At 43.3% G+C, this 22,442-nt stretch overlaps 1 protein-coding gene across 1 annotated transcript; it reads right to left on the bottom strand.

Moving 5' to 3' along the window:
* Nucleotides 1–154: 154 nt before the first annotated feature.
* On the bottom strand, nt 155–22,349 carry rtn1a (reticulon 1a). Its single transcript, XM_040041298.1, is given in 10 exon segments — nt 155–1,016; nt 1,732–1,790; nt 1,880–1,926; nt 2,253–2,322; nt 2,414–2,552; nt 2,668–2,875; nt 10,063–10,267; nt 10,269–10,738; nt 11,100–11,822; nt 21,930–22,349. Coding segments are annotated over 10 exon segments (2,187 nt in total). The 5' UTR covers nt 22,153–22,349; the 3' UTR covers nt 155–973.
* Between the last annotated feature and the right edge of the window lie 93 nt (nt 22,350–22,442).

The raw sequence follows: 22,442 nt of genomic DNA, 5'->3' as shown, positions 1-22,442 counted from the left end.
TGGTGGTGCCAGAATGTATTGGCCTATATTTATAGCTCGTCATTCCAAGTCTCTCCTTCTAAGTGTTAGCACCTTAAACTTAGCTGTTGCGTCACACAGAAACACGACTTCATCTTATGAACGTCAACTCATCAGTAAAGTGGCTTTGGAGAAGTTTTACACCAAGGTACATTTATTTTTCTTATTCTTGTAATTAAATACATACTGTGAGTGCAAATAGTTAAAGAGTCCAGGGTCTAAAGAACTACAGAGTATAGTTGAACATAGTACAAAGTTGGACAGTTATTCAAACAAGCTAAATATCACCAGATACTCCTTGTCTTCATAAGTTGTACAATAGTACCTAAAACATGAGCGTGGGTATTGTTCCTTATGGTTATACAAAAGCAAAAACCCTACAATTACCACATCTAAGACGCATATCGTTAAATTATTTTGTGCTTGGAAACACCAAAAGGAAATCATTTTGGATATTTATATATATTGACATATACTGAGAGAAGCCCCATCTGCTAACTCAGAAACATGAAGCGGTATTCAACACTGGCAGCAGAGCACGTCTGTGGGCGTTTAGCCATTTTGTGCCAAACCGTACAGTTTGTGGTAAGCACTGCAAAGCAAAAAATGTAGCGTGACTTTTAAAAACTGCACAAAAGATATCAAATATTATTTACCCAAGGCTCGACTTCATGCACTTCATAATAAGCAACACAAAAAAAGTCAGTTTCTTTTTTTGTCTTCGAGTTGTGTACTTGTCTACCTAGAAACAGGATTATGTGCATACGTGTGACTGTTTGTGTGTGTGTTAGTGATTAGACTGCTATAGACAAGGTGAAGGCTTCTCCAGTGGATGCTTTTAGAGAACACCAAGATGACATAGCACTACGCCCCACAGATGACGACCAGGCTCTTTAACGGTGGGCCTGACTCCGAGCTGGACTGGACTGTCAGCTTCTCGGTGAGACACGTGGGTCTACTCCTCCTTCCTCTTGGCTCCAGGGATCTTTGCCTGGATCCTTGACAGAGAAAACAGGAATTTAATTTTTATGTTAACAGCAAGATGTTTACGCTGGATTTTATTTTTATCTTTTTTTTTAATTTAAGGAGGGCATGACTTTGTGTGTTCTCTTTTTATGGTAGTCAATGGACCCGGCAAGTAGAGTCTGACTAAAATTAGCAACCTGCGTCCAGGAAGTGCATATTTAGGTATGAAAAGCAGTTACAAACCTAAAAACGCCTTGATTTTTGAGGGGTGTTGATGAGTTTATTTAAAGAAACACCCTGGGCATAATGCAAACATCTGTGGCTTTTCATTTCTTCAAAAGTGGCTGGAGAATAGGTAAATTTGCTAAGCAGTTAGAATTAGTATTTTCACTTCCCACAGTTTTGATATTTTTATCATTAACAATAGTATCTGATAATTTTAGTTAAATAAAATGTGCAATAGCATCAGCAAACCTATATTTGTTTTTCCTCATTTGCCCATGCCACAGTTTGAGAACCACTGAGTTGCATAAATATATGAAAGATGCCCAGTAGAAGTTCACTTATATACTGGACACTGAGCAACTTTGGAGAAGTCTGACTGTGACCACTGAAAACGGCAGGTACTTCTCCTTCATTTGTTTGCAGTAGGCAAACATGAAAGTTGGTAAGTTGTAAACTTTTTTTCCCCCCCTTTCTTTGGCAAAAAAGTTCCTCAAATAAAATAACTGAATGGCAGCCACTCACTTGCCCACCACAGAGTTGACCTGGGTCCGTATTAGTCCCACGTACTGATCAATTTGTGCCTAAAAACAAAAAAAAAAAAAAAACGTTTTAGAAGTTGAGCAATGTTTTTTCCAAACCTTAGCTGACTTGAGTTGATGTGCATTCCTACCTGATGTTTCTCATAGACCACAGGCAAGGTGAACATGGAGACCACAGCTGCAGAGGCACAGAAAAATAATGGTTAAAGTACTCTGACCTGAAGTGGAAATATGTTAAAAACAGGAAAAAAAGTTGTTTCAACAGGAGGCCAAGCACACCCCAACCACTTCCCTTATCTAAGGTAAACTGGAAAAGCAAACACATACATGAAATAGAGCAGTACATGCCTCCAATAAATGTATTTGGTGCTCTCTCATGGTGACTGACATGTCATACTTCTGTTTAGTTCCCAATATATAAGGCTCTGTATTCTGATGATTATTAGGCTTCAGATGGAGTGTGAGTGAGTCAACAGCAGTGCCTGAAAGTCAGGATGAGCTCACCTAGGATGAGCAGTGTCAGGCCGTTGAAGAGAGCGCCTACGTAGGTCAGGAGCCACATCAGAACAGCAAACTGAAACAAAGTGTAGTTAAAGTTAGAGCTAGCAGACTTCTCAGCAGGGCTAAAAAGCAAACAGTGATCTTCTTTTAAATGTGATGCAAACCTTCAAAGAGTCAACCAGATCTTGTACAAGGAACAGCCTGCGGAGCTCCTTCATACAGGTGTTGGTGTAGAGCAGGATTTTGTCAGCATATTTACTAATCTGGTCCTGAGACAGAGCGATTTCCATCTCCAGGTAGGCCCTGGTAACATATACGAGAGCAGACAAAAGTGATACATGTCCACAGCCATCCATTATGTGAATGTCACTGACTGTTTAATGCAAACTGGTCATTTTCTTCAACTGTTTCCACTCACTTGAAAGGATGTCCCTCATCTGTCTTCTGCACAGCCTGCAGTACAGACTTGTAGATCCTGAAGCTGATGGTGGCCGAGAGGGCAGCCAGGGCTAAGTAAGCTCCGACACTGACCACACTGAACTGGGTCAGGGAGAAGAGGAGCAGAAGCACGCTGCTAAACACGGCCCCTGACTGCTTCACATTCCTCCAGTAGAGCAGATCAATCGCTGTGGACGGAAGGACAGAACAAAGGTAAACTGTGTTAGGATCCATAACCAGCATTCTTTAGGTTCAATTGGTATCCACAGATGTACGTTTCACAAACTGGATTAGGCTGCTGCGGTCTACACACCACACATTTGGGTCAAATTACTGGAAGCTGTTCACAACCCAGGGTCCTCAGAGAGCTGTCACGTTATCTTGTTTTAACCCAGCTTCATAACCCAGCTTTTCATTAGGTTAGGCAGAATGAAGGTGTCCCAGTGACGGTGTGCCGGTTAAGTTTCTTTACCTCTATATATAGAGCGACCTTTCCAAAGGTAATAACTGACTCTGACTAGTTGAACAAGTGCTTCAATCTGTGTTGCGACACTCCAGGCCGGAGGGCTTCATTGTTATACCTGACGTGTGCTTAAAATCAGGAGCATCTGGTCGGGTCTCATACGTATACAAACATACATACAAACGGGCACGTTACACTCCAGGTACACCTGCACTGCCTGCTCACAGTGCAGAATTAATGATTGACCTATAGCTCATTGAACGCAGCAGCAGAAATAGAAGCACTATCAGCAGTTCACAGATTATGGCTCAATGTGATCTGGTCAGAGCAGCAGCTCTGGATCATGATGAAGGATGACGATGCATCAGGATCTCATTAATGCAGCAAAACACAATGATTCCTGTGAAGCACGCTCCCTCATACAGGAAGAAATATTTTGGATATACACATACCCCCAGGCTGTCATGTGTCTTGCTGCACTGGTTTCCTTCTGTTCTTCTTTGGGTGGTGGGCCCTGTAATTTAAAGCCACTAGCAAAGCAAAGTGATAACTGAGGATTAGCTCAGTGTACCATTACAGCTCCAGCAGCCGACGGGTCCTCCTCTGGCAGTCGGCTGGAAACATGGGCTTGTTTCCATGAGAACTGTCGGCTGCTCCTTTCACCTCTGCTGAACCGGCTGCCCCTCCACTCCAAGCACACCACTACCACTGCGAGCCAGACAGACCCACTATAGTACGGACGCCATTAAATCCTTGATGACATGCAGGGAGAACTGTTTAATGTAAGGTATTGTGCCCACGAAGAACAGAAGATCGCTGCTGGGGTCTCTTGGGTGTCTTCCTCTGTGCTGTCCGCCTGCCTGCCTGCTCGCTCTAATTTTAGCTGTGGAGCTGTGAGCAGCATAGTGATGACGGCCATCTTTACTCTCCACTAAAAGGCATCTGTAGATGCCAAAGAGGGAGGCTAAACCTGGATGTGAAAGAACAACCATTGTCACTGAGTGAGTCTCGGCTCCGTCACACACTGTTCCCACACTGTGAAACAGCATGTCTTGTCTTCTTAGTAACTAAAATACATTACAAAAATGCTCAAGACCTATCCCAAACAACACCGCCACTGTGAAATCAAAGACTCATTCATTGTCACAGCAGCTGCACATGGACCACTCCCCATTCGATCCATTGTTGCTGGCACGGCTCTCCATGTGGCTACTGATTTGAACGGAGATGCTCACATTCAATACACACAAAGACACACACATGGGCAGGCACAGGTAACGCAGACAAATCAACAACAGACATTTCTGCTCGGGTGACAGGTGTTGACAAGGCAACAGCGACTGAGGTCTGTGATGCGCCGCACAGATGGCACGCAGACTGAAAAGCTTTAGCTGCAGCAGAAGCGAGTACTGACCTGCGGCTCCCATGGCTGAACAGGGAAAGAGGCAGTTGCTTTATCCACGGACAAAAGGAGAGCGGTGAAAGGGGAGTCCCCCCCCCCCCCCCCTGCACAGGAGGGGAGGGGCTACAGCCACACCAGCAAATCAGCATTCGCCTGAGCAGGAATGGGGGCTGAGGGATGGAGAGGGACGTGTATGGGGTGCGGTTGCCAAAGAACCACATTGCAATCCAGCACACACACACACACACACACACATGCAAACACACACTCGTTCTCTGTTGGAGTGCTTTTATGCTCAGACTTTAAGCGCAGACTAGCTGAGATGAGACAAAGAACGTCAACCAGCCACTAATTTAAAAATCAGCACATCAGAGTGGAAGAACCAAAAGACTTAAAACTGCACGATTTGACTTACGACAGCTAATAATCTTCCTAGACTGCTCCATTAAAACGCTTTGGTGGCATGGCGCTGCTGAGCACCTGCCTGATGCAGTTACCATAGTTACCATGCTCCATTTTCTCCCCACCGTTCAGTGAGAGATGGAGAGACAGGAAGGGAGGGGAAAGAACGTTCCTTTGGGAACAGAGAGAGATTCATTTTCTCCGAATCTGGGGAGACATCGGCACATAATGTGTCTTTGCACCCGACATATGAACAGCCACTCCCTTTATTGTGGAGCACAAAAGGACAATAGCAGGTTAAATAGAAGGTTTATGGGTGGACAAGGCTGTGTCAGTGTATAATGAAGAGAAGTGAGTGTTTAAAAGGCTTATACATTATAAGTCGACAGTTAACAACCACATCACGAGCAAAATTAGTGTTTGAATTCATATTGATCAAAAGACATTGTGTCTCTTAAGACGCTAAAGCTTCGGCTCCTACACATTTTTTTTTGAATGGGTGAATGAGAAACTTTAAGTGGTCTGTAGAACCACAAGTGCAGCCCATTCACCAAAAGCCTGTTTAACAGCTTAGTCTGATATTCATATAAAGGAAACCCTTAGGTATGATAGCACGATGTAAATCCCAAGTACAGTGATGACGGGGGGAAGCTGATTGAATGTACACAGGAAGCACAAATGCTGCCTGACAGCCCAGTCTGATGATATAATTATTTGCTCTGATATTGAACACAAAGACTAAGCAAAAAAAGAACAACACAGAAAATGATTAACACCAGTGCCAATAATTTGATTTCCCATCCCCCTTTTTCTGTAGTGGAACTAGTTTAGCCTGACCTCATTAAATCACTGAAGACATCCTGGTGGCCTGAAATGAGCAATCAGCCAGATGGAAAAAACATGCAACAAGACTTCTGTTGCAACCATCTTTCACAGCCGAGAGTCGGGAAAGATTTGGACCACGGCCACTGTGATTTGGACTTGGGGATGGTACCTCATCATGATCATTATTATTCTCTAATATTGGTTAATATATTAATGCTATATTAACACAGCTCAATGACAACTTAAGACTGTTAAAACTATCTGAAAGCAGACACACCCACACCCATATATGTATATATGTATATATATATATGCACTGTGTTCATATCAAACAAGACCAACATATCAAAGAGTGAGATTTGAACTAATAGCTCAGACTTCAGATTGCGCTGACTCTCAGTTTTAGATTTTTTTTTTCTACTCTTATGATGAGAAAAACAGGGGATGGGATCTTTCTGATGTGGTCATGTCAGAGTCATATCAAACCCCACACATCTGCTGTCCAAACCTTCGAACTGTGAGGGGCATTCAATCACAAGGAAGTTGGCTTGAAAGGTGAGCTAAGGGGCTGCACTGAGGCCCAGTGTAAGATTAAAAAAAGATTATTATAATATTTGAAAAGCTAATACAGTCTTGACAGTTGGTTTTAGAGCTGCCACTAGTGTTCTTAATTTTAAAAACTCTGTGACTTTATAAAGTTAAATTCTCCAGGTGTCAGCAGATAGAAAAGCATCCGCAGTGGAGAGAATATATTTTGGCCAACAGTGTGCATTAGAAAACCCATAAGCTGTTTTGTATACCTGTCATTTTTAATTATTTTGATTACATCATGTATCCATGACTCACCCCTGGACAAGCCTACATCATAGTTTGATCAACCCTGATGAGTTTGGTGGCAGTGAATCAGTATTTTGTATGGCAATGAGAATGACTACACAAAAATGCCTACAGCTTCAAAATGATGATGCACAGGCATTTAAAAGGAGAAGATAAATCAGCTCACTTTCATCCTTTGTTGTGCTGACTGCGGTGACTTAATTTGATGCGATCTTGATGCTGTGTATCATTCGCATCAGGCTATAATGTTACACAGCCTGGGGTATCGATGTAGATCAAATTAAATGTATAATGACTCAGCACATTAATAACAAATAGGATGTTTTTGTCATCCTGAATCAGATACTGTTATGGTCTCTGCTGTGATACAATAAACAGACCAGTCTGTCATGTTTCTATGGCTTAACTAGACCTAAAAAGACGACAGATAATGAACCACAATCGGCGTGGAGGAAAAGACGCCATTTTCTCTCTCGGCCCCCTCTGTAAGCTCTTCCTTGCTGTTGGCACAGACGGCCGGAGGATGCTCTTCTCCGGCCCAGTCTCTGCAAGGTGCCATGGCGGCCAGAGAGAAAGGGCTGATGTAATGGGACTGGGTGCGCCCTGGTTACCATGGAGACAGTCTGTCAGTGCCATTCGGATGCTGTGACTGCCTCGTTACACAAAACAGAGCATCCGCCATAATAAACCAGCTTCCCTACACAGTCGCAAAGCGGGGAGGGTGATTACAGCAATATGCCTTGGTCTATGACACTAGCATCCATATTACCATGCACCCAAAACAGATGGCTCCCAGCACACTGGTGAGGATACAGTTATTTTCCAAAACACCAAGCAGCGTCTCTCACCCCCCTCCCCCTCCCTTTGTTTTCCTTTTTTTTTTGTGAGATGCACAGACATGAAACAAGAAACGATCCGTCATAAGGGCGTGTCCGTGAGAAAGGTGGAACAGCAAACGGCACAGTTTGAATCCCGTACGCTTACAGCTCATATGTAACATGCAAACCACACATGCAAGGGTGACACACATGAATGTTTAACCTACATGCAGAAATAACCATGTTACCCCTCCACGGCCACAACGTATGCACAGACAATAAATGAGCAAATCACAGTAAACACGTCAGTACCCTGGCCTTTCCAACTGCTCCAGGAGCATTCCTTCTTGGTCACGTCTGCAGCTCCCTGCATGCTGGTGATCAGTTTCTGTCCCTGTTCTCTCTCTCTCTTGATTTTCTCTTTCTGCTCTCCGTTTTCTTCTTTGCCTAGCTCTTCGGTCGCACCGACTCACTCACTCATCCCAGAAAGGCATGAATAGTCGAAAAAGGATGCGAGAGAGAGGCTGAGACGACAGAGAGGGAGGAAGGGAGGGAGGAAAGGTTTCCAAGGTGCTGCCGGCGCACGGAGCACAAAGACTGATGCTTGTGGAGCGGTGCTGGCTAGAAACAGAAGGAGAAGGGAAAGTGCGTATGTGCCTGTCTGTGTGGAGGGAATGGAGTGGAGGGGGGTAAATTGTAAACACCACACCACAGTTTCTGCTGCAGCAAATCATCCATGCAATGATTAAGAGCCCGGGGGGGTTTGGGGGGGTTGAGGGTGGGTGGTGACAATCGAAGCTTCTTTCCTTTCACAATAAAAGTCCTAACAGAGCATCTAATTTGTAATAGTGGGGGTAAAAGCAACGGAAGGGTTAGGTGGATGCAGGGTCACGTGGTGTTTAGAAAACTGCTTTTGTCGTAGCTCCAGTGTGGCATCATATGTATTTGAATCATTTGCAATATGCGCATTAAATATAGCACATACCACATGCTGTGCAGCCTTAAATAAAGAAGAAAAAAGGGAATTCTATAGTCTGATGTCATGCTGCACACCAGACAGGATGCAATGGAATATTTTATGAGCATTGAAAAATATGGCAACCATCCAGATTCGTTATTCTGTATTTGCACATGACACAATTTATGATTGTAGCCATAGATTAAAATAGCCTTTTCCAATATGACTCACTGGCAAATTAAGAGGCAAAGTGCTTGTTCTTAATAATTCATAACAAGAGACACTGTGCATTTACAGCACAATGCTCCTTGCTTAGTGCCTTCGGGATGTTTGTGTGTTATGGTTTCCTCTCCAGAAAACATTTGTAATGCAAATGAAGCTGGAAAATGTGACAGAAAAAAGCAAAGTTGGATGTGTAAAAATGCAACTTAAAGAGCACAGTCACTGTGTGGTGTCAACGCTGAACAGAAAACAATGTGCTAATACCAGTTTTCAATCCCATCAAAGCTGCCAGTCCTCCTCCCCTCCACCCGCTGACAGCCACACCTCACACCTTCTGCTTCCTGCAAGCTTGACGGGCCTTCATGCCAATACCCATGGAGAGGAAATGAAAAAGCTAACCTGGTCCCCCATCGCTGTTGCTATGGCAACTGGTATGGAAGTGCATGGACTGATGCAAACAAAATCTTCTCCCCTTCAACACAGCCTAACATAACAAAGGTGCACTATGCCCTCTAGTGGTGGAGATAAAAAAGACCTGACCTGCTTTTTACTAGCATTTCCAGAACCTTCTTCTAGCCTCAGTAAACAAAGTAAAACAAATGCATTCAGCTGCTATGAAATGTGTCAGTTTACATTTTAAACATGCAGCTATTCACCTGATTCAACCAGGGTGTCGGTACAACCCATGCTTTCTTAGAGGCCACAGAGGAACCAACGCAGACAAAAAAAAAATCTAAATCAGAGGTTATTTTATTTGCTCTACAAACATGGGGGATTCAAGAGGATTCCTTCAAAGCTCTTAAGTAAGAGAGTGCCCCAGTTTTGACATCACAGGATTATGTAAACCCGCTGTTTACACTGACAGCCAGAACAGCCAATAGAAATCAAAATAGCCCTGCTGAGATCAAAAGGTGCAGGCTATCCAGCATTAACTGCTCACTGTGAGTGGCATGTCTGACTTATCTAATCTCAGGGGGCTGAAGGCTGATGTGTGAAGCCAGATGTTGTCAAGATGCTGGAAGGCCTCCACCCCCTCCTGTACATTTGTAATTCTTATCATTTGCATCATTAGAGTCACAGGCCTGAAACTGTAGCTGATTTTCAGTTGCCTTGCATTTTAAAGCACCATATCCTTTCTCTGTTTTTCCTTCTATACACCACCAGGGGGAACCAATTGTGGGGATAGTGCAAGACAAGCCTTCCCACCCACTCCTTGTACAGAGATAAACACTGAGCAGTTATTTGGCCTTGTCAACAAATCATCGCCAAAACACGCAGTCCATTAAGTAGCTTCTATGATAAACACCAGCAGATAAATTAGTACTTGTTCCATGAGCTGACAGCTAGTATTTAAGATGGGAGCACAGCAACAAATAAAAGATCACAAATAAGTTATAAGTTTGTGTGTAAACCTAAGAAGATATAACAGCAACAGTTTTAGGACTCACCTTTTTGTTTATCAAAGCCCTCCAGGAAAGTTGATGCAATAGGCTTTCCCAGGTCTCCTTTGCCCTCGCTGGTGATTTTGTGCATGTCTTCCTGGTGGGGCTTTTCTGATCGCACCTCGGGAGGCACGGCCGCAGTTGGGGGCTTTGGTTTGCTAGGGCGATCCTCCTCCCTTTTCACTGGGCTCTTGATCTTTTCTGAAACCAGGGGCTCAACTGGGCGCCCCCTCAGTGGTACTTCGGGGAGGGACAGTGGTGGGAACCAGGGGGGAGGGAGGGCTGACTCCCTGTTTGGGGCCACTGAAGCCTTGCTCTCTCTTTGGGCTTTCTTCGGACGCAGACTCAATGAAGAGATCACTGTCAAGCTCTGCCTCCCTCTCTTCCCTCAGTATGCTGTAAGCTGTGGGTGGAGCGTGACTGCCAGCGAGGCCTAAACCACCCTTGGCAACTGGGGGACTGTCAAAGGGGTTGTTAGGCTGGCTGAACGTGCCCTTGCTTTTAGGTGGCTGGGCAAATGGGTTGCTACTGGCCTTAGGAGGTTCCTCAGACACCAGCTCAATCTCAGAGTCCCCAGACTCTGCGCTGCTGCCATCATGGTCCCTGCCACTGCCCTTTGTGCCTGGGCTGCTTTTGGAAACTGCATCAGACTTGAATATGTCATGAGAGGGGAAATCTTTTTCTGCTCACAAAGAAATCCAGAGAAAAGAAGGCATTAGTGTCTTCCTTGCAAATCTGGACACACAGTATGTGCATACATGACTTAAAGCTAGATTACATAACTTTTGAAAGAATAAATAAAACTCTTTTCTTTTAGCAAATAAAGTCTGTCTACAAGTGCTAAATGTTAGCATTTTCTCCTATTAATATGGTAATTTGCACACCCCAGCCACAGAGAAAAAACTTAACCTGTAATTCTAATGTGTGTGTGTGTGTGTGTGTGTGTGTGTGTGTATATTGATGCTGATATACCAAGCTACAGACTTTTATCCATGTAGTGCACAGGTGAAAGGTGTTTGTGTGTGACTATGTGCTTTGCCTACTTGTTGGTGAAGCACTGGGAGTGGAGGCCGGGCTGTCGTCCTCTGGCTCTGACAGCGTGACAGTGGGGACCCCCTGTATGCCCACACTGAGGACGCTTTCACGTTCAGACGCATTGACTGAGGGGGGGTGTGGCGGCGGCTCTGCCTTAGTAGTTGTTGGCTGGGACTCGGTCAAAGTGATCTTCACCGGGCTGGCCGTCTGTGGCGTGTCGCCTAGGTTTCGGTAGGAACGGTAGTCTCCCAGCTCCTCATCAGATGGCTCCTCAACATAGGGGAAAGAATGGGAGCCCAGTGCCGGACCTAGATTTTCTTCATCCTCATCATCCTCATCTCTTCTGGGATTCTTATCAATGTAGCTGCCCAATAAGTCATGTCCAGCTGAGCCTTTGTCCAGCAGGTTGTGCAGAGCCCCCTGTTGCTGGTCAGGGCGCTCGTCGCCGTGGCTGATGTCCATGTAGTTGTAGGATTCTGTCTTATCTGAGCCCAGCAGAGATTTTGCTGCATCACTAGCTTGGCTGGAAGTCATCTTGGAGCTGAAGCTATAGGTGTCACTTGAGAAGTGATCCAAGGAAGAAGAACCTGAAGCGTGGCTAGAGGGCTTCAGGTCGTCAGACAGGTAGGAGGCTTCCTGGCCCGTTGTGAAGGTCTGATTGGACAGCAGGGAAGTGTAGACATCACCATCATCATTCATAGGCTTCCTGAACAGGCCAGACATGGGATCATCTACAAAAACAACCAGACAGACAGAAAGCAAGAGCGAGAGAGAGGCATGAAACTTAGGTGACAGATAAGTGTCACACAGAATCAAACCAGCCTGTGCCTGAGCAGTCTGATTAATGAAAACATCCAGTTAAACAAGGCTGCGCTTCAGCTGGATCTGCTGCCAAAAAGAGGGGCTGTGAAAGCAGCACAGTCAGACTGGGTGCCTGTCTGTGCAGATCAGGAGGGATGCGGTAACAGAGCGTACTTGTACCCGACGAGGGACAAAGGGGGATTGTTCAGGCTCCCCCAAAAAACACAGTGTCGGAGCCAAAGTCTGTTCTAAATCATGCCAGCAAAGGGTATTCTGTAATCACATTTCTACTCTGTAATCACCAGTTCTCCATCTTCACAAAATAGTGTCATCAAAATGAGCTTATGCACACATGCTAATGATGCAGCACAGGAACGGTGAGGACCAGGCAGGAAAATAACCAGTCTCACATAATGCAAACTGAAGTGGTAAACAGGTGATTGCTGGCAGGTGTGAGGACTACTCCCTGCCGTCTTTCTGGACTGTGCTGTGTGTTCCTTTGTGGACTGGGCTGATTTATCCACTTCTGTGGTAAGCTGAAAGGTTTTCATCAGTTGCTTCTAGTCACTGTAATGTATATTAAGACTGATCCATGAAGATATGGATAAGCAGTAACAATACAGAGGTATGTCCTTACGGGCAACTTCTGCTTATATTAGGATTATTTAATTTAGTATTTTAGCCTCCCATTACAGGAGTGTAGTCCTGTCCTCTATTTCTACTGCTTAAGCAGGTGAGTCAGTTCAAGTCAGACATGAGCTGTAGTTGGAGTTGACTCACTTTATAAATTTGAATGTCCATGCTTCATTAATGTGGTGTTTTAGTTTATATTGTAATGAAGTTTGCTTACTGATAGGATACTCCCAGTGCTAAAGCAGTGGCTTGTTGGCTTCCCACAACCATGATGTTTTTCACGTATTTTAATATTCCATAAATGTTTTAAATATTTTTTTAATAATTTAATTTAATATGGTTTTAATAAACACCCATAACAATGACACATAATGTCACATAAAACAGGAAGGAATGTCAGAACATTAAGGATAAGGAGCAAAGGTCGAGTCAAGTATTTCCATTTCCTGACTTTAATTTCAATTCAGTTTTATTTTTATAGCGCCAAATGACAACAGTTGCCTTAAGGTAGGACGAAGACCAACAATCAAATGTCCTACTATTAGCAGCACGTGGTGGCAGTAGGAAGGAAGAAGATCCTTTTTTTCCCCCTCCAGCAGAACCAGGCTCAGGGAAGGGCAGGGGACGGGGCAAAACTTTTAATAAATTTGGATCAACTGAAGAATTCATGTCAAGCTTCCCAGTCTAAGTTGACAAAGAGTCCCACTTCATATAAAACTGCAACATTTTTATCTCATCCTCCTGTCACACATATTGAGACAATGTCATTTTTATTGGTTCTACTTTATAAAAGTAAACTTGGCTGAAAGAGACACATCTGCAGGTCTATGGATACATCCCTAACCAAACATGTCTGGATAGTTTGTGTATTTCTTCAGTTTCAGCCTACCCTTTTTTAGTATTGTTCCACTTTGTCCCACACATGCCTACTCTTTGCCCCACATTTAGTTTGTTGGAATCTGTTCACCCTATACCAGTTTTAGTTGTGCAACGTGTATAAAATGAACATCAGCAATCACAGTAGTCCCGCAAAAATACAAACTATATACCATATAATGTCAATATTTGTATTATGCTGTGTACAAATCAGAGTTTATGCTTCCACAAATCCAGCTCCTCCCCCCTGCTCTCCAGCCTTGCTTCTCCCAGGGCAGCGGTGAGGCTATAAATAGGCTGGATCCAGCTGCCGGGCTGGATGAGGGGGTAAGATTTTAAATAGCAGCCTTCGGGTTAGCTCTGGAGGATGCAGACTGACTGACAGAAGACCCAACAGGTCAGGACGTCCCGTCCCTCCCTTTGCTTCCTCTGAAAAGCCCCGCCACCCTTTCCTTCGGCTGTCCTTCCAACTGCTGCTTCCTCAGTCATTAACAATACATCATACCGCAGTACAGGGACATAAACACTACACACACAAACTGAGATACAGGGGAAAGCGTGATGTGGCACGGAAGGAAAGCAAAGCAGGTCAACACGTTTTTCAATAGGTTGCTGTTGAGCCATATTCAGCTCAGTAACATGAATGCCCTTGATGTACTGCTAAAGTGAAGCAACATGTAATCCTCTTAGTCCACTACTATGGTATAGGTCCCATCAATCGTCCCACAGGCAACAGCATCATAATCTTAACACTCACTGATTCACTGTACAAATGCTGTGCAGTGGGAAGCACTTAAAGCCACTAAAAACTGTGAAGCGAGGTCATCTCCCAAACTGGGAACTGCTCATGCTCCTGTTGATTGTAGGCAACACCCCCACTGCTTCCATCTATATCAAGCATTTTTACATAACAACACAGGAAATACAGTTCAACAGCACGTTCAACAATTAAGAGGCTTGATTTCTGTCTTTAACCGCCATGAGAGCAGCTGCTCTGAGCAGCCGCTTGACAAACTTGGTGGAGATTGAGGGCATTTTGAATCTGCTGATCTTATATAGCACCCAGACAATGTAAAAAAAAAAAAAAACTCACAAGGCTGAAACGAATGCCTTACTGCAGTTGGGACAGGATTGGAAATGACAACAGAGGAATTCTCAGCTCACACAACATAATCATGTCACTGAAAGGATGGCGCAGTGCTGTGAATGGGCAGTCCCTTTGTTGTCCTCTGTGCAGCCAGTGCAGCTCTGAAAGTAATGCAGCCTGACAATCTGTGCTACACCAAGGCATGGGCTCCTAATTATCAGGCAGCAACACACAAATGTGAGCACAGATATCAAAAGGGTTTGGAGTTGCAACATGAATATATTAGCACTGGAAATAAAGGTGCACTGAGCCGCCTATATGGCAGTCATTCAATGTGCAATAAAAACGAAAAAGCATTAAAAAAGAAACGTTGAAAATGAGGAGATGCAAAAAGAAATGTCGCTTTTTCCCCCCACAAAGCATGCCTACAGACTCGAGCATCATGCTGCCTCACTCCTTGCAGGCAGCAGTGCAGGAAAGAGTCAAAAGGCATGCTGCTGATTCCATGATCCGTAGAACAAGCTGGACTGACATTCTGGCATAAGTCTGTCTGTCTGCACTGTCCGAGCACCCAGAGACCCTCAATAGTCCCAGTCATACAGTTAGTTTCATAAGCCTTTGGACGATGACTTTTTGGGGGGAATTTATGCCTCTGTACAGCCCACAGTGGATTTGAGATTTAAAAAAATAAATCAAGAGGTGATTGGAGATGGGGTTTCACCTGTAATTCAAGTGCTTTAACTAAAGTACTGGATTAACTGCTTAGGAATTACAATTGTCAAATTAAGCAGGAACTTATATTTGGCATCACTGGAACTCTCAATATGAGGTCCAAAGAGATGTGGATGCAAATGAATGCAAATACAAATCGTATACAACAAGATGAAAACTGGTTATACTCAAGAAGAAGGAGGCCAGATTGGAGTTTGCAAGAAAACACCTAAAAGAGAGAGAATTTGTTTTCAGATGGAACCAAGATTAACTTCTACCTTAATAATGGGAGCAGAATTGTATGGAAAAAACTGAGAGACAGCCCATAATCTGGAGCATACCATCTGTCATGGTGGAGATAATGTTATGGTATGGACATGTATGGCTGCCAGTGTAACCGGGTCACTAATGTTTATTGATGACGTGACTGCTGATAAGAGGCAGTAGGATGAATTATGAAGTGTGTAGGGCTGTGCTCTCTGCTCAAATTCAGCCTAATGCTGCAAAACTGATCTGACAGCTCTTCACAGTTCAGATGGATAAATACCCAAAGCATAGTGCAAAAGCAACCCAGAGTTTCTCAGAGCAGAGAAATGAGATTAGGGCTGAGCGATATGGCCTGAAATCCATATGGCGGTATAATTTGAAGCATGTGCAGTAATGATATATATATTGCGATATATTCTTTTCTTCTGTATAATGTATTTTCCACACTATAAGGCACTTAAAAACTTTGGTAAGCCGCACTGCTTGATGGATTGTCAGAGCATTACGGCTGCCGTAGTGAGGAGCTTCGCGGAGTAATCTGGGCTTCAGGTCCCAAAGTCAAACGAACACTGAGAGTTAAAAACGGTCTAAATTCTTCCATCTTTAATAAAATCATCAGCATTGCTGCTTTACCAGGTGTAACAATTAAGTTTAACATCCAGGCATCGATGAAAACAGAATTTAATACATTCAACGAAGTTACAAGTTAACAGGAAGTTAGCTCGCTAGTTTCCACCTAAACATGACATACCATGTTCTGACTGAGAGATTTTTGAAACTAATTAAAACGTACAGCTCTGCTACAACTTCCAACATAAATGAAGACAGAAAACTAAACAGCAGTGACGTTTGCAGGGTTAATGAAGTTGGACTACCTGGTATATAATGTGCTATGTGATTGCTAGCGACACAGCTATGTTAGCATAACATTAGCACAGTGAAGCTGGAGGATGAACGCTAACTTTTTTTCCACTCGATAAAAGTTAACGTGAGGGATTCTGGTGGTCAGGGGACAAATGCAATCGCATAGCAGGATGCTGTACACGGGCCAAACTTCAGTCAGGAGAACAACTGAGATTATTCATCCATAATAAGAGGTTAGTTATTAATATACAGCAACAACATGGGACTAGAGCAGCTGCGAGAGAATTCAACATTAACGAATCAATGTTACAGAAGTGGAGGAAGCGCAGTTTTTGGCTTTCCCCATATTTCAAAAGTGCTTCATCTCTTTGCTATGACTGTCGTGCGGCACAATTTGCCGATGATAATGGTTGTAGCCGCTGCAATGCTTTTGACCAAAACAGGTGCAGCTTGATGACATCATCAACATGCGCTATCGCGGTAGAGCAATATAGTCAAAATCTCTATCGTTGGCCAAATTTATATCGTTTCTATCGTATATCGTTTATATCGCCCACCCCTAAATGAGATATTCTTCATTGACCAAGTCACCTCATCTCAACCCAACAGAATGTTTTTTAGTTACCGAAGACCAAACTTAAAGCAGAGCGACAAGCTTATCAAGGGAGGAAACACAACATGTGGGGATGTGACATCAGCCAGTCATTTACTGAAAAAGAGTTTTATCCAAGCATAAATAACAATCTTTACAGTTAAAAATTTTAGTTTGTTCCATTCATTTTGAACTTCTAAATATTGGGGACTGTGTATCAAACGTCAGTTAAGGCAATACTTTTGAATTATAGCTGACAGTCTACACTTAAATAAAATCTTTATTGTTTGAGTTCAAGTGTTGTGGTGTACGGAGGTAAAATCCCAACCCCCCCAAAAGTGCAGTTCTTCAAAAACATATAGTGTATTTGAGCTTCTCCTTTAGGCATCTCTGACTTCACAGCTCTGTTAGGAATCCATTACTCCACCCATTGCTCAAGGCACTCTGAGCAATGGTGTTACTTTTCAGGTGTTCTCTTTCACCATATGACCTTGTGGAAATGGCTCTATTACAGTGCTCTTCTTTCAACCCATCTGTGCACTTGGGGCTTGAACTTCCTACAAGTTGTCCTTTCTTTACCGGAAAGACAAAAACTGTACAAAAACATGCTAAACATGGACTATATCCAAAGACATGTGCATGTGTCAAAATCACAAAACATTTAAATAAGCCAAAAGTACATGGAAGTGCATATTATTCACTTGTTTTTATTCTTCTGTTTCCCTTTATTGGGTTTTGTAAGTGTGTTAGCAGAGCACAAGTGGTTAACATGCTGGTAAATTTATTTAACTAACTGGTGGTATTTTATGAAGAAAGTTAAGTATTTGCCTTTTGTGATTGATGTGGATGATTGAAATTATAACTCTAGGGTTCACTATGATTTCCTGGTAGCTGGTATAATAATAGATTTCTAAATTGAGTCTTTTGTATATCAGTGTTTAAATGAAGTTAAAGTTGTAATGGTCTCTGGCTCTAAAAGCTCTGGCTATTACATTTAAGTTCATGTACAAGCAGATGAATACCAATCACTGAGTACCACATTTTAATGATGGTAAAGAAAAAGAAAAAAAGGGCAGCACAAAAACAGCCTATACTGAGAGCTGAGGTCGATAGGAGAGCAGCTGGGCAGATGGATTCAAGTGCTCTGCTGCATTGATCCGAAATGACAAGGGCATACAATTACTGTAAGAAATGTTTGGTGAATCCACCACTGTTTAAAAAAAATCACTTAAGGCCACCAGGACAATTTTTATTGTTCCAGCAGCCTCTGTCAAAAATAAATCCATTTAGAGGCAGTTTAAATAAAATCTATCCCCATCTAGAATGTAGCTGTTATACAGTGCTTGTCTTCCAGTGTATTGATTCTATCTTTCCTGCTTGGATGAAGCTTTATGGATGAATAGAGAGAATGTGGGAGGATCCAGACAGAGCGTCTGCACACCGCTCTCATCGGGTCAATTTAGCGTGACTTTTAAACAGCAATTCGCTTTTAAAAGTGTGGATGCAGGTAGGAAGGCAAGCTGACAAAGACTACCATAATTTACACGCCCACACACAAAAAAAAAAACTAATGGTCAATGCTCGTTGTGAGTGCCTTTGTTGATAGTAATTCTAATCCCGAGAGCACTTTCGCACTATGCCCAGGGATTACTCAGGACTCTCTGCTCAGCGCTAGAGAGCTGGTAAGATCAGATACATGGCATCATGTTTCACATGTTGGCTTTGAATTGCCTTCCGGCTGAACACATGGGATCTAAAATGTTGACTTATTGATATAATGAGCGCACTAATGCTTTTATATGGTCCCTCTTCAAAAGAGCTTCTTGAGTTTGGTCTACCACACCTTTATTTGTCCTTATATGCCTCAGCATTAGGTAACAGGTCCAGGAGACTGTAAATCCAGATTACACATTATTAAAACTAGTGCCAACTCAGAAGGACTGCAACCCAGGTTAATTCTTTAAAGCTACAATTTACAGATGTCTCCTAAACGTGTCACACACAGACAAGCTAAAAATTATGGTTGTGAAAAGAGGACTGGCATAAGGATGCATTAATTGAATATAAACATTGCCGTGGAGAACGTGGCGATTGTGGATGCCACTCCTCCTACACACAGAATGGAGTAGTCAGCAGTCAATATACAGGAAGCATGGGTAACAGACAGCAACTTGCAGCCAGAATATGGGCAATTATGCACTGAACCTCAGGTTCATCAACGCACTTGCTCGTCTCTTCAGCATTGCATCCACCAAGTTTGACTGAGTTATCAAGATTGCTGAAGAAAAGGTGGACAGATGAACTATTATTAAGATATGTAAGGCTCATGCAACAGCAGAAACACTCACAGCTGACCATAAGATACCAAGTTAAAGTTAACCTTAAAGGAAAGTGTTGTCTATCATATTTTTACTCTTTCCCACCACGCCAGCCTTTTGAAACACCAGCCTTGTCATCACAGCTTCACCTCTCTAACCATTAAGCCCCCTTCTTTCTTATTTTATCTTGCATCTTTATCATCTGCTCTGAAAAGACCTTGTACTGCTTACCCCCTCCCCCCTCCCCTTGGGAACAGCTCTCACGGCTAAAAGCACTGTGCTGGCTTATGCAGTCCACTAAGTGCTTTTTCTATCTCAAAGATATGGAAAAGTCCCAGCCAGACATATGCTGTCTCATCCTTGTCACTGATCTGTGCTAAAAGGAGAAAAACGTGAGTCTAATCCACCCATCAGCCACTGGATTGGAATAGAAAGTTTCTTATGACCGATATGCTTTTTCAGGTTGTGATAAAATGATGCACCAGGAGGAGTTATGAAAAAGTAAAGGCAGTGTCACTGTTTGTGTATCTTATGTGCTCAGTTTTTTTTCTTCACTGGCAGAATTCAGGCCCAAGCTATCAGAAACACCATCTGCTACAGAACAACCAAACCCAACTGTTGTGTTCTCGCAGCACATCAGAACTGGTCAGAGCTCCTTCCGCTCCTTCCTTTTCTCGTGACTCTTGAAACTTTTATAGGATGGGAAACTTTTAGATCAAAGAGGTTATCCGATCCGAGGATAAGGTTCTGCCCTGTGGTGATTTAATACGGCTGAAATCAGCATTATCGGGGTCTGTGGGTACATCAGAGCTGTGAACATGATTTAGAACAGACATGGATTGATTATCTGCAGAAAGATATGGTTTCCAATCTCATTATGTTCAAAGCCAAAAAAATTCCAACCTCAAAACTATTTTTTCAGCAACGCAGAGAAGAGAAAAAGAAAAGCATGAGTGGACTTTTAGGAGTGAATGTCTTTGACAAAGATCAGACTGGACGATAACATGACTACATAAGAGTGAAACGTCCTCTCTGTCCTGCTAGATGTGATGAGATCTGCACTGTTCCCACCAAGAACATAACTGACAAAGTGGATTACTTCACTGGTATGGATACGGCTCAATGGGAGTCCGAGGAACAGCACAAAGCTATTCTTTTCCTCTTTTAGGAACCAAAACAAAGTGTGTGTGTGTGTGTGTTTGTCTGCATGCACCTACCCATGTTTGAGCCTGTCTGGCACAGAATGCCAAAAAGTAGAGCAAGTGCTCTGTTTACGTCTTCTAGAACACGAGGACAAACGCTGACAAGCCAGTTTAAAATGTCACACTGACTTGCTTTAAACGCTTCAGCAGCGTTTCTGTGTGTTTTATGTCAATTTTCCAAGCGGTTTTCCTACTGCACAATTCAGATTTGGATACTGTCATGGACAAATCCGTGCATCAAAGGATTTAAGTCCAATTTAAGCATTCAGCTATGCTGTTGTCCTTAAAGGATTTACCAGTGGCTAGATGTTTTCTTTTCTGTTTTGGAGCAGCTGCTGCAGAAGCAGCAGCAAGTGAAATGTGAAAAACCTGAGCAGCAAGGAAGAAAAACTGGGCAGCTCTTTTTTTTTTTCTTCTTTTTTTAAAGCACAAGCTCATGAATTTTTCAGTGGATTGGTGAATAAAAGTGCAGGGCTCTAGTTTTGCTCGCCAAGTGAACAGTGAACACTGTTAAGGATTAAAAATAGCAGCATGAGCTGAGCAGTGCTAAGGAGAATGATGACGGATCCAGAACCAAGGTCTGCCTTATCTTATCACAAAGTCCAGCATCCAGCAATGTGATGACATCACTGACACTATCCACGGAGGTGCACACAAAAACTGGGATGCATCATGTAACCCCTCTCTCGCGCATAAATATAAAAGACAGACAACAACTCCCTTAAAGTTCCCAAAACCTTTCCAAACTCATCTAGTTCGTGAGTTCTCCTCCTCCTTCTTCTTCTTCTTCTTCTTCTTATCATTATATTAGGTTCTTTCATGTTTATTCATCTATGTTAAAAATGTGTCCTCTCTGTTACCCATTCTTTTTTGTATTTTTAGTTTTGTTACTGGACTAATGAAATCTTATGCTTAGGGATTAAGCTGTTCTCTTTCTATCCAGACACTGGCTTTGTAAGCTAAGGCCTGTAATTTGTAGCCTCACCTTCTCAACAAGCAAATATTTCTAATATAGATGTAGACCTAGCCCACATGTGCTTGATGATACAGTAGTTATGGTAGTGAACAGGCCATTCAGAGTTCAACAGGCTATTTGGTATTGCCTTCATCCATGCAGATTCTTGTCTCCTAAGCGGAAAACCACTCGGTCATGAGCTATATGACGTTTCATAACTATAAAGGGCTGTTGCCGAGTTTAGTTTGGAAATATGTCTGCCATTTTTTCCCCTACGGCATCACTGAAGTTGCTTCCTCTTGGCTCTGTTTTTGTTTTCGAGCTCGGAAGTTTTATCCCGGGCTTACAGACAAGCCGTCTGTCGTAACGCTAATTCTCTGATAAATGCTCTCGCCCGCGTCCCTCACACTGTATTTATTCACACCGTAACATCGTCCTGTTACCTTCTGAAAAAGAAGACACGTAACGTGGCTAGACTGATTATAAACTGTCACATATTTAAGCATTTAAGGGCAATAAGTGCAAGCTTTACCTGTAGATGCAGTTTCCATAGCAACGGGAGGCCTTTTCCCGTCGTCCTGGAAAGGATGAAATTGTTGATCCAGGTCGCCCAACGCGTCGCCGCCTCTCGGCTTCAATTCTTCGCGCAGCTCGCCGAAGCGGCTCTGTGTGTTACCAAACAGGCCGTTCCTCTCATAGTCATCCCCAAACCACTTCCCCTCCGAGCCTAGCTCCTCACCGGGCTGCGCAGACATGCCTTTTTCCTGTCGTCGGACAGATGATATTATACTAGCTACACAAAGCTGCTGCCGCTTCTCTCTCTGCCGTAATCGTTTGCGCTAGGATGTGTGACGGAGAAAACCGCGCAACAACAACAACAACAATAGTGCGGCTCCTGGCTGGCGTCTGTCAGCTGAGACCGGGGTTTGTGGACGCCACAGATGAGGCGGTGCAGTCGGGAGTGAGAGGAGAAGGAGAAGGAGTGAGGTTGATTGTTTTAGTTCACTGCTCCGACGCTGACGTCATAGTGTCCGCGAGCCCTTAC

Source organism: Simochromis diagramma, unplaced genomic scaffold, assembly GCF_900408965.1.
Source record: "Simochromis diagramma unplaced genomic scaffold, fSimDia1.1 OVJJ01000304.1, whole genome shotgun sequence".
Taxonomy (NCBI): domain Eukaryota; kingdom Metazoa; phylum Chordata; class Actinopteri; order Cichliformes; family Cichlidae; genus Simochromis; species Simochromis diagramma.
This window is presented reverse-complemented; position numbering and strand designations above follow the sequence as displayed.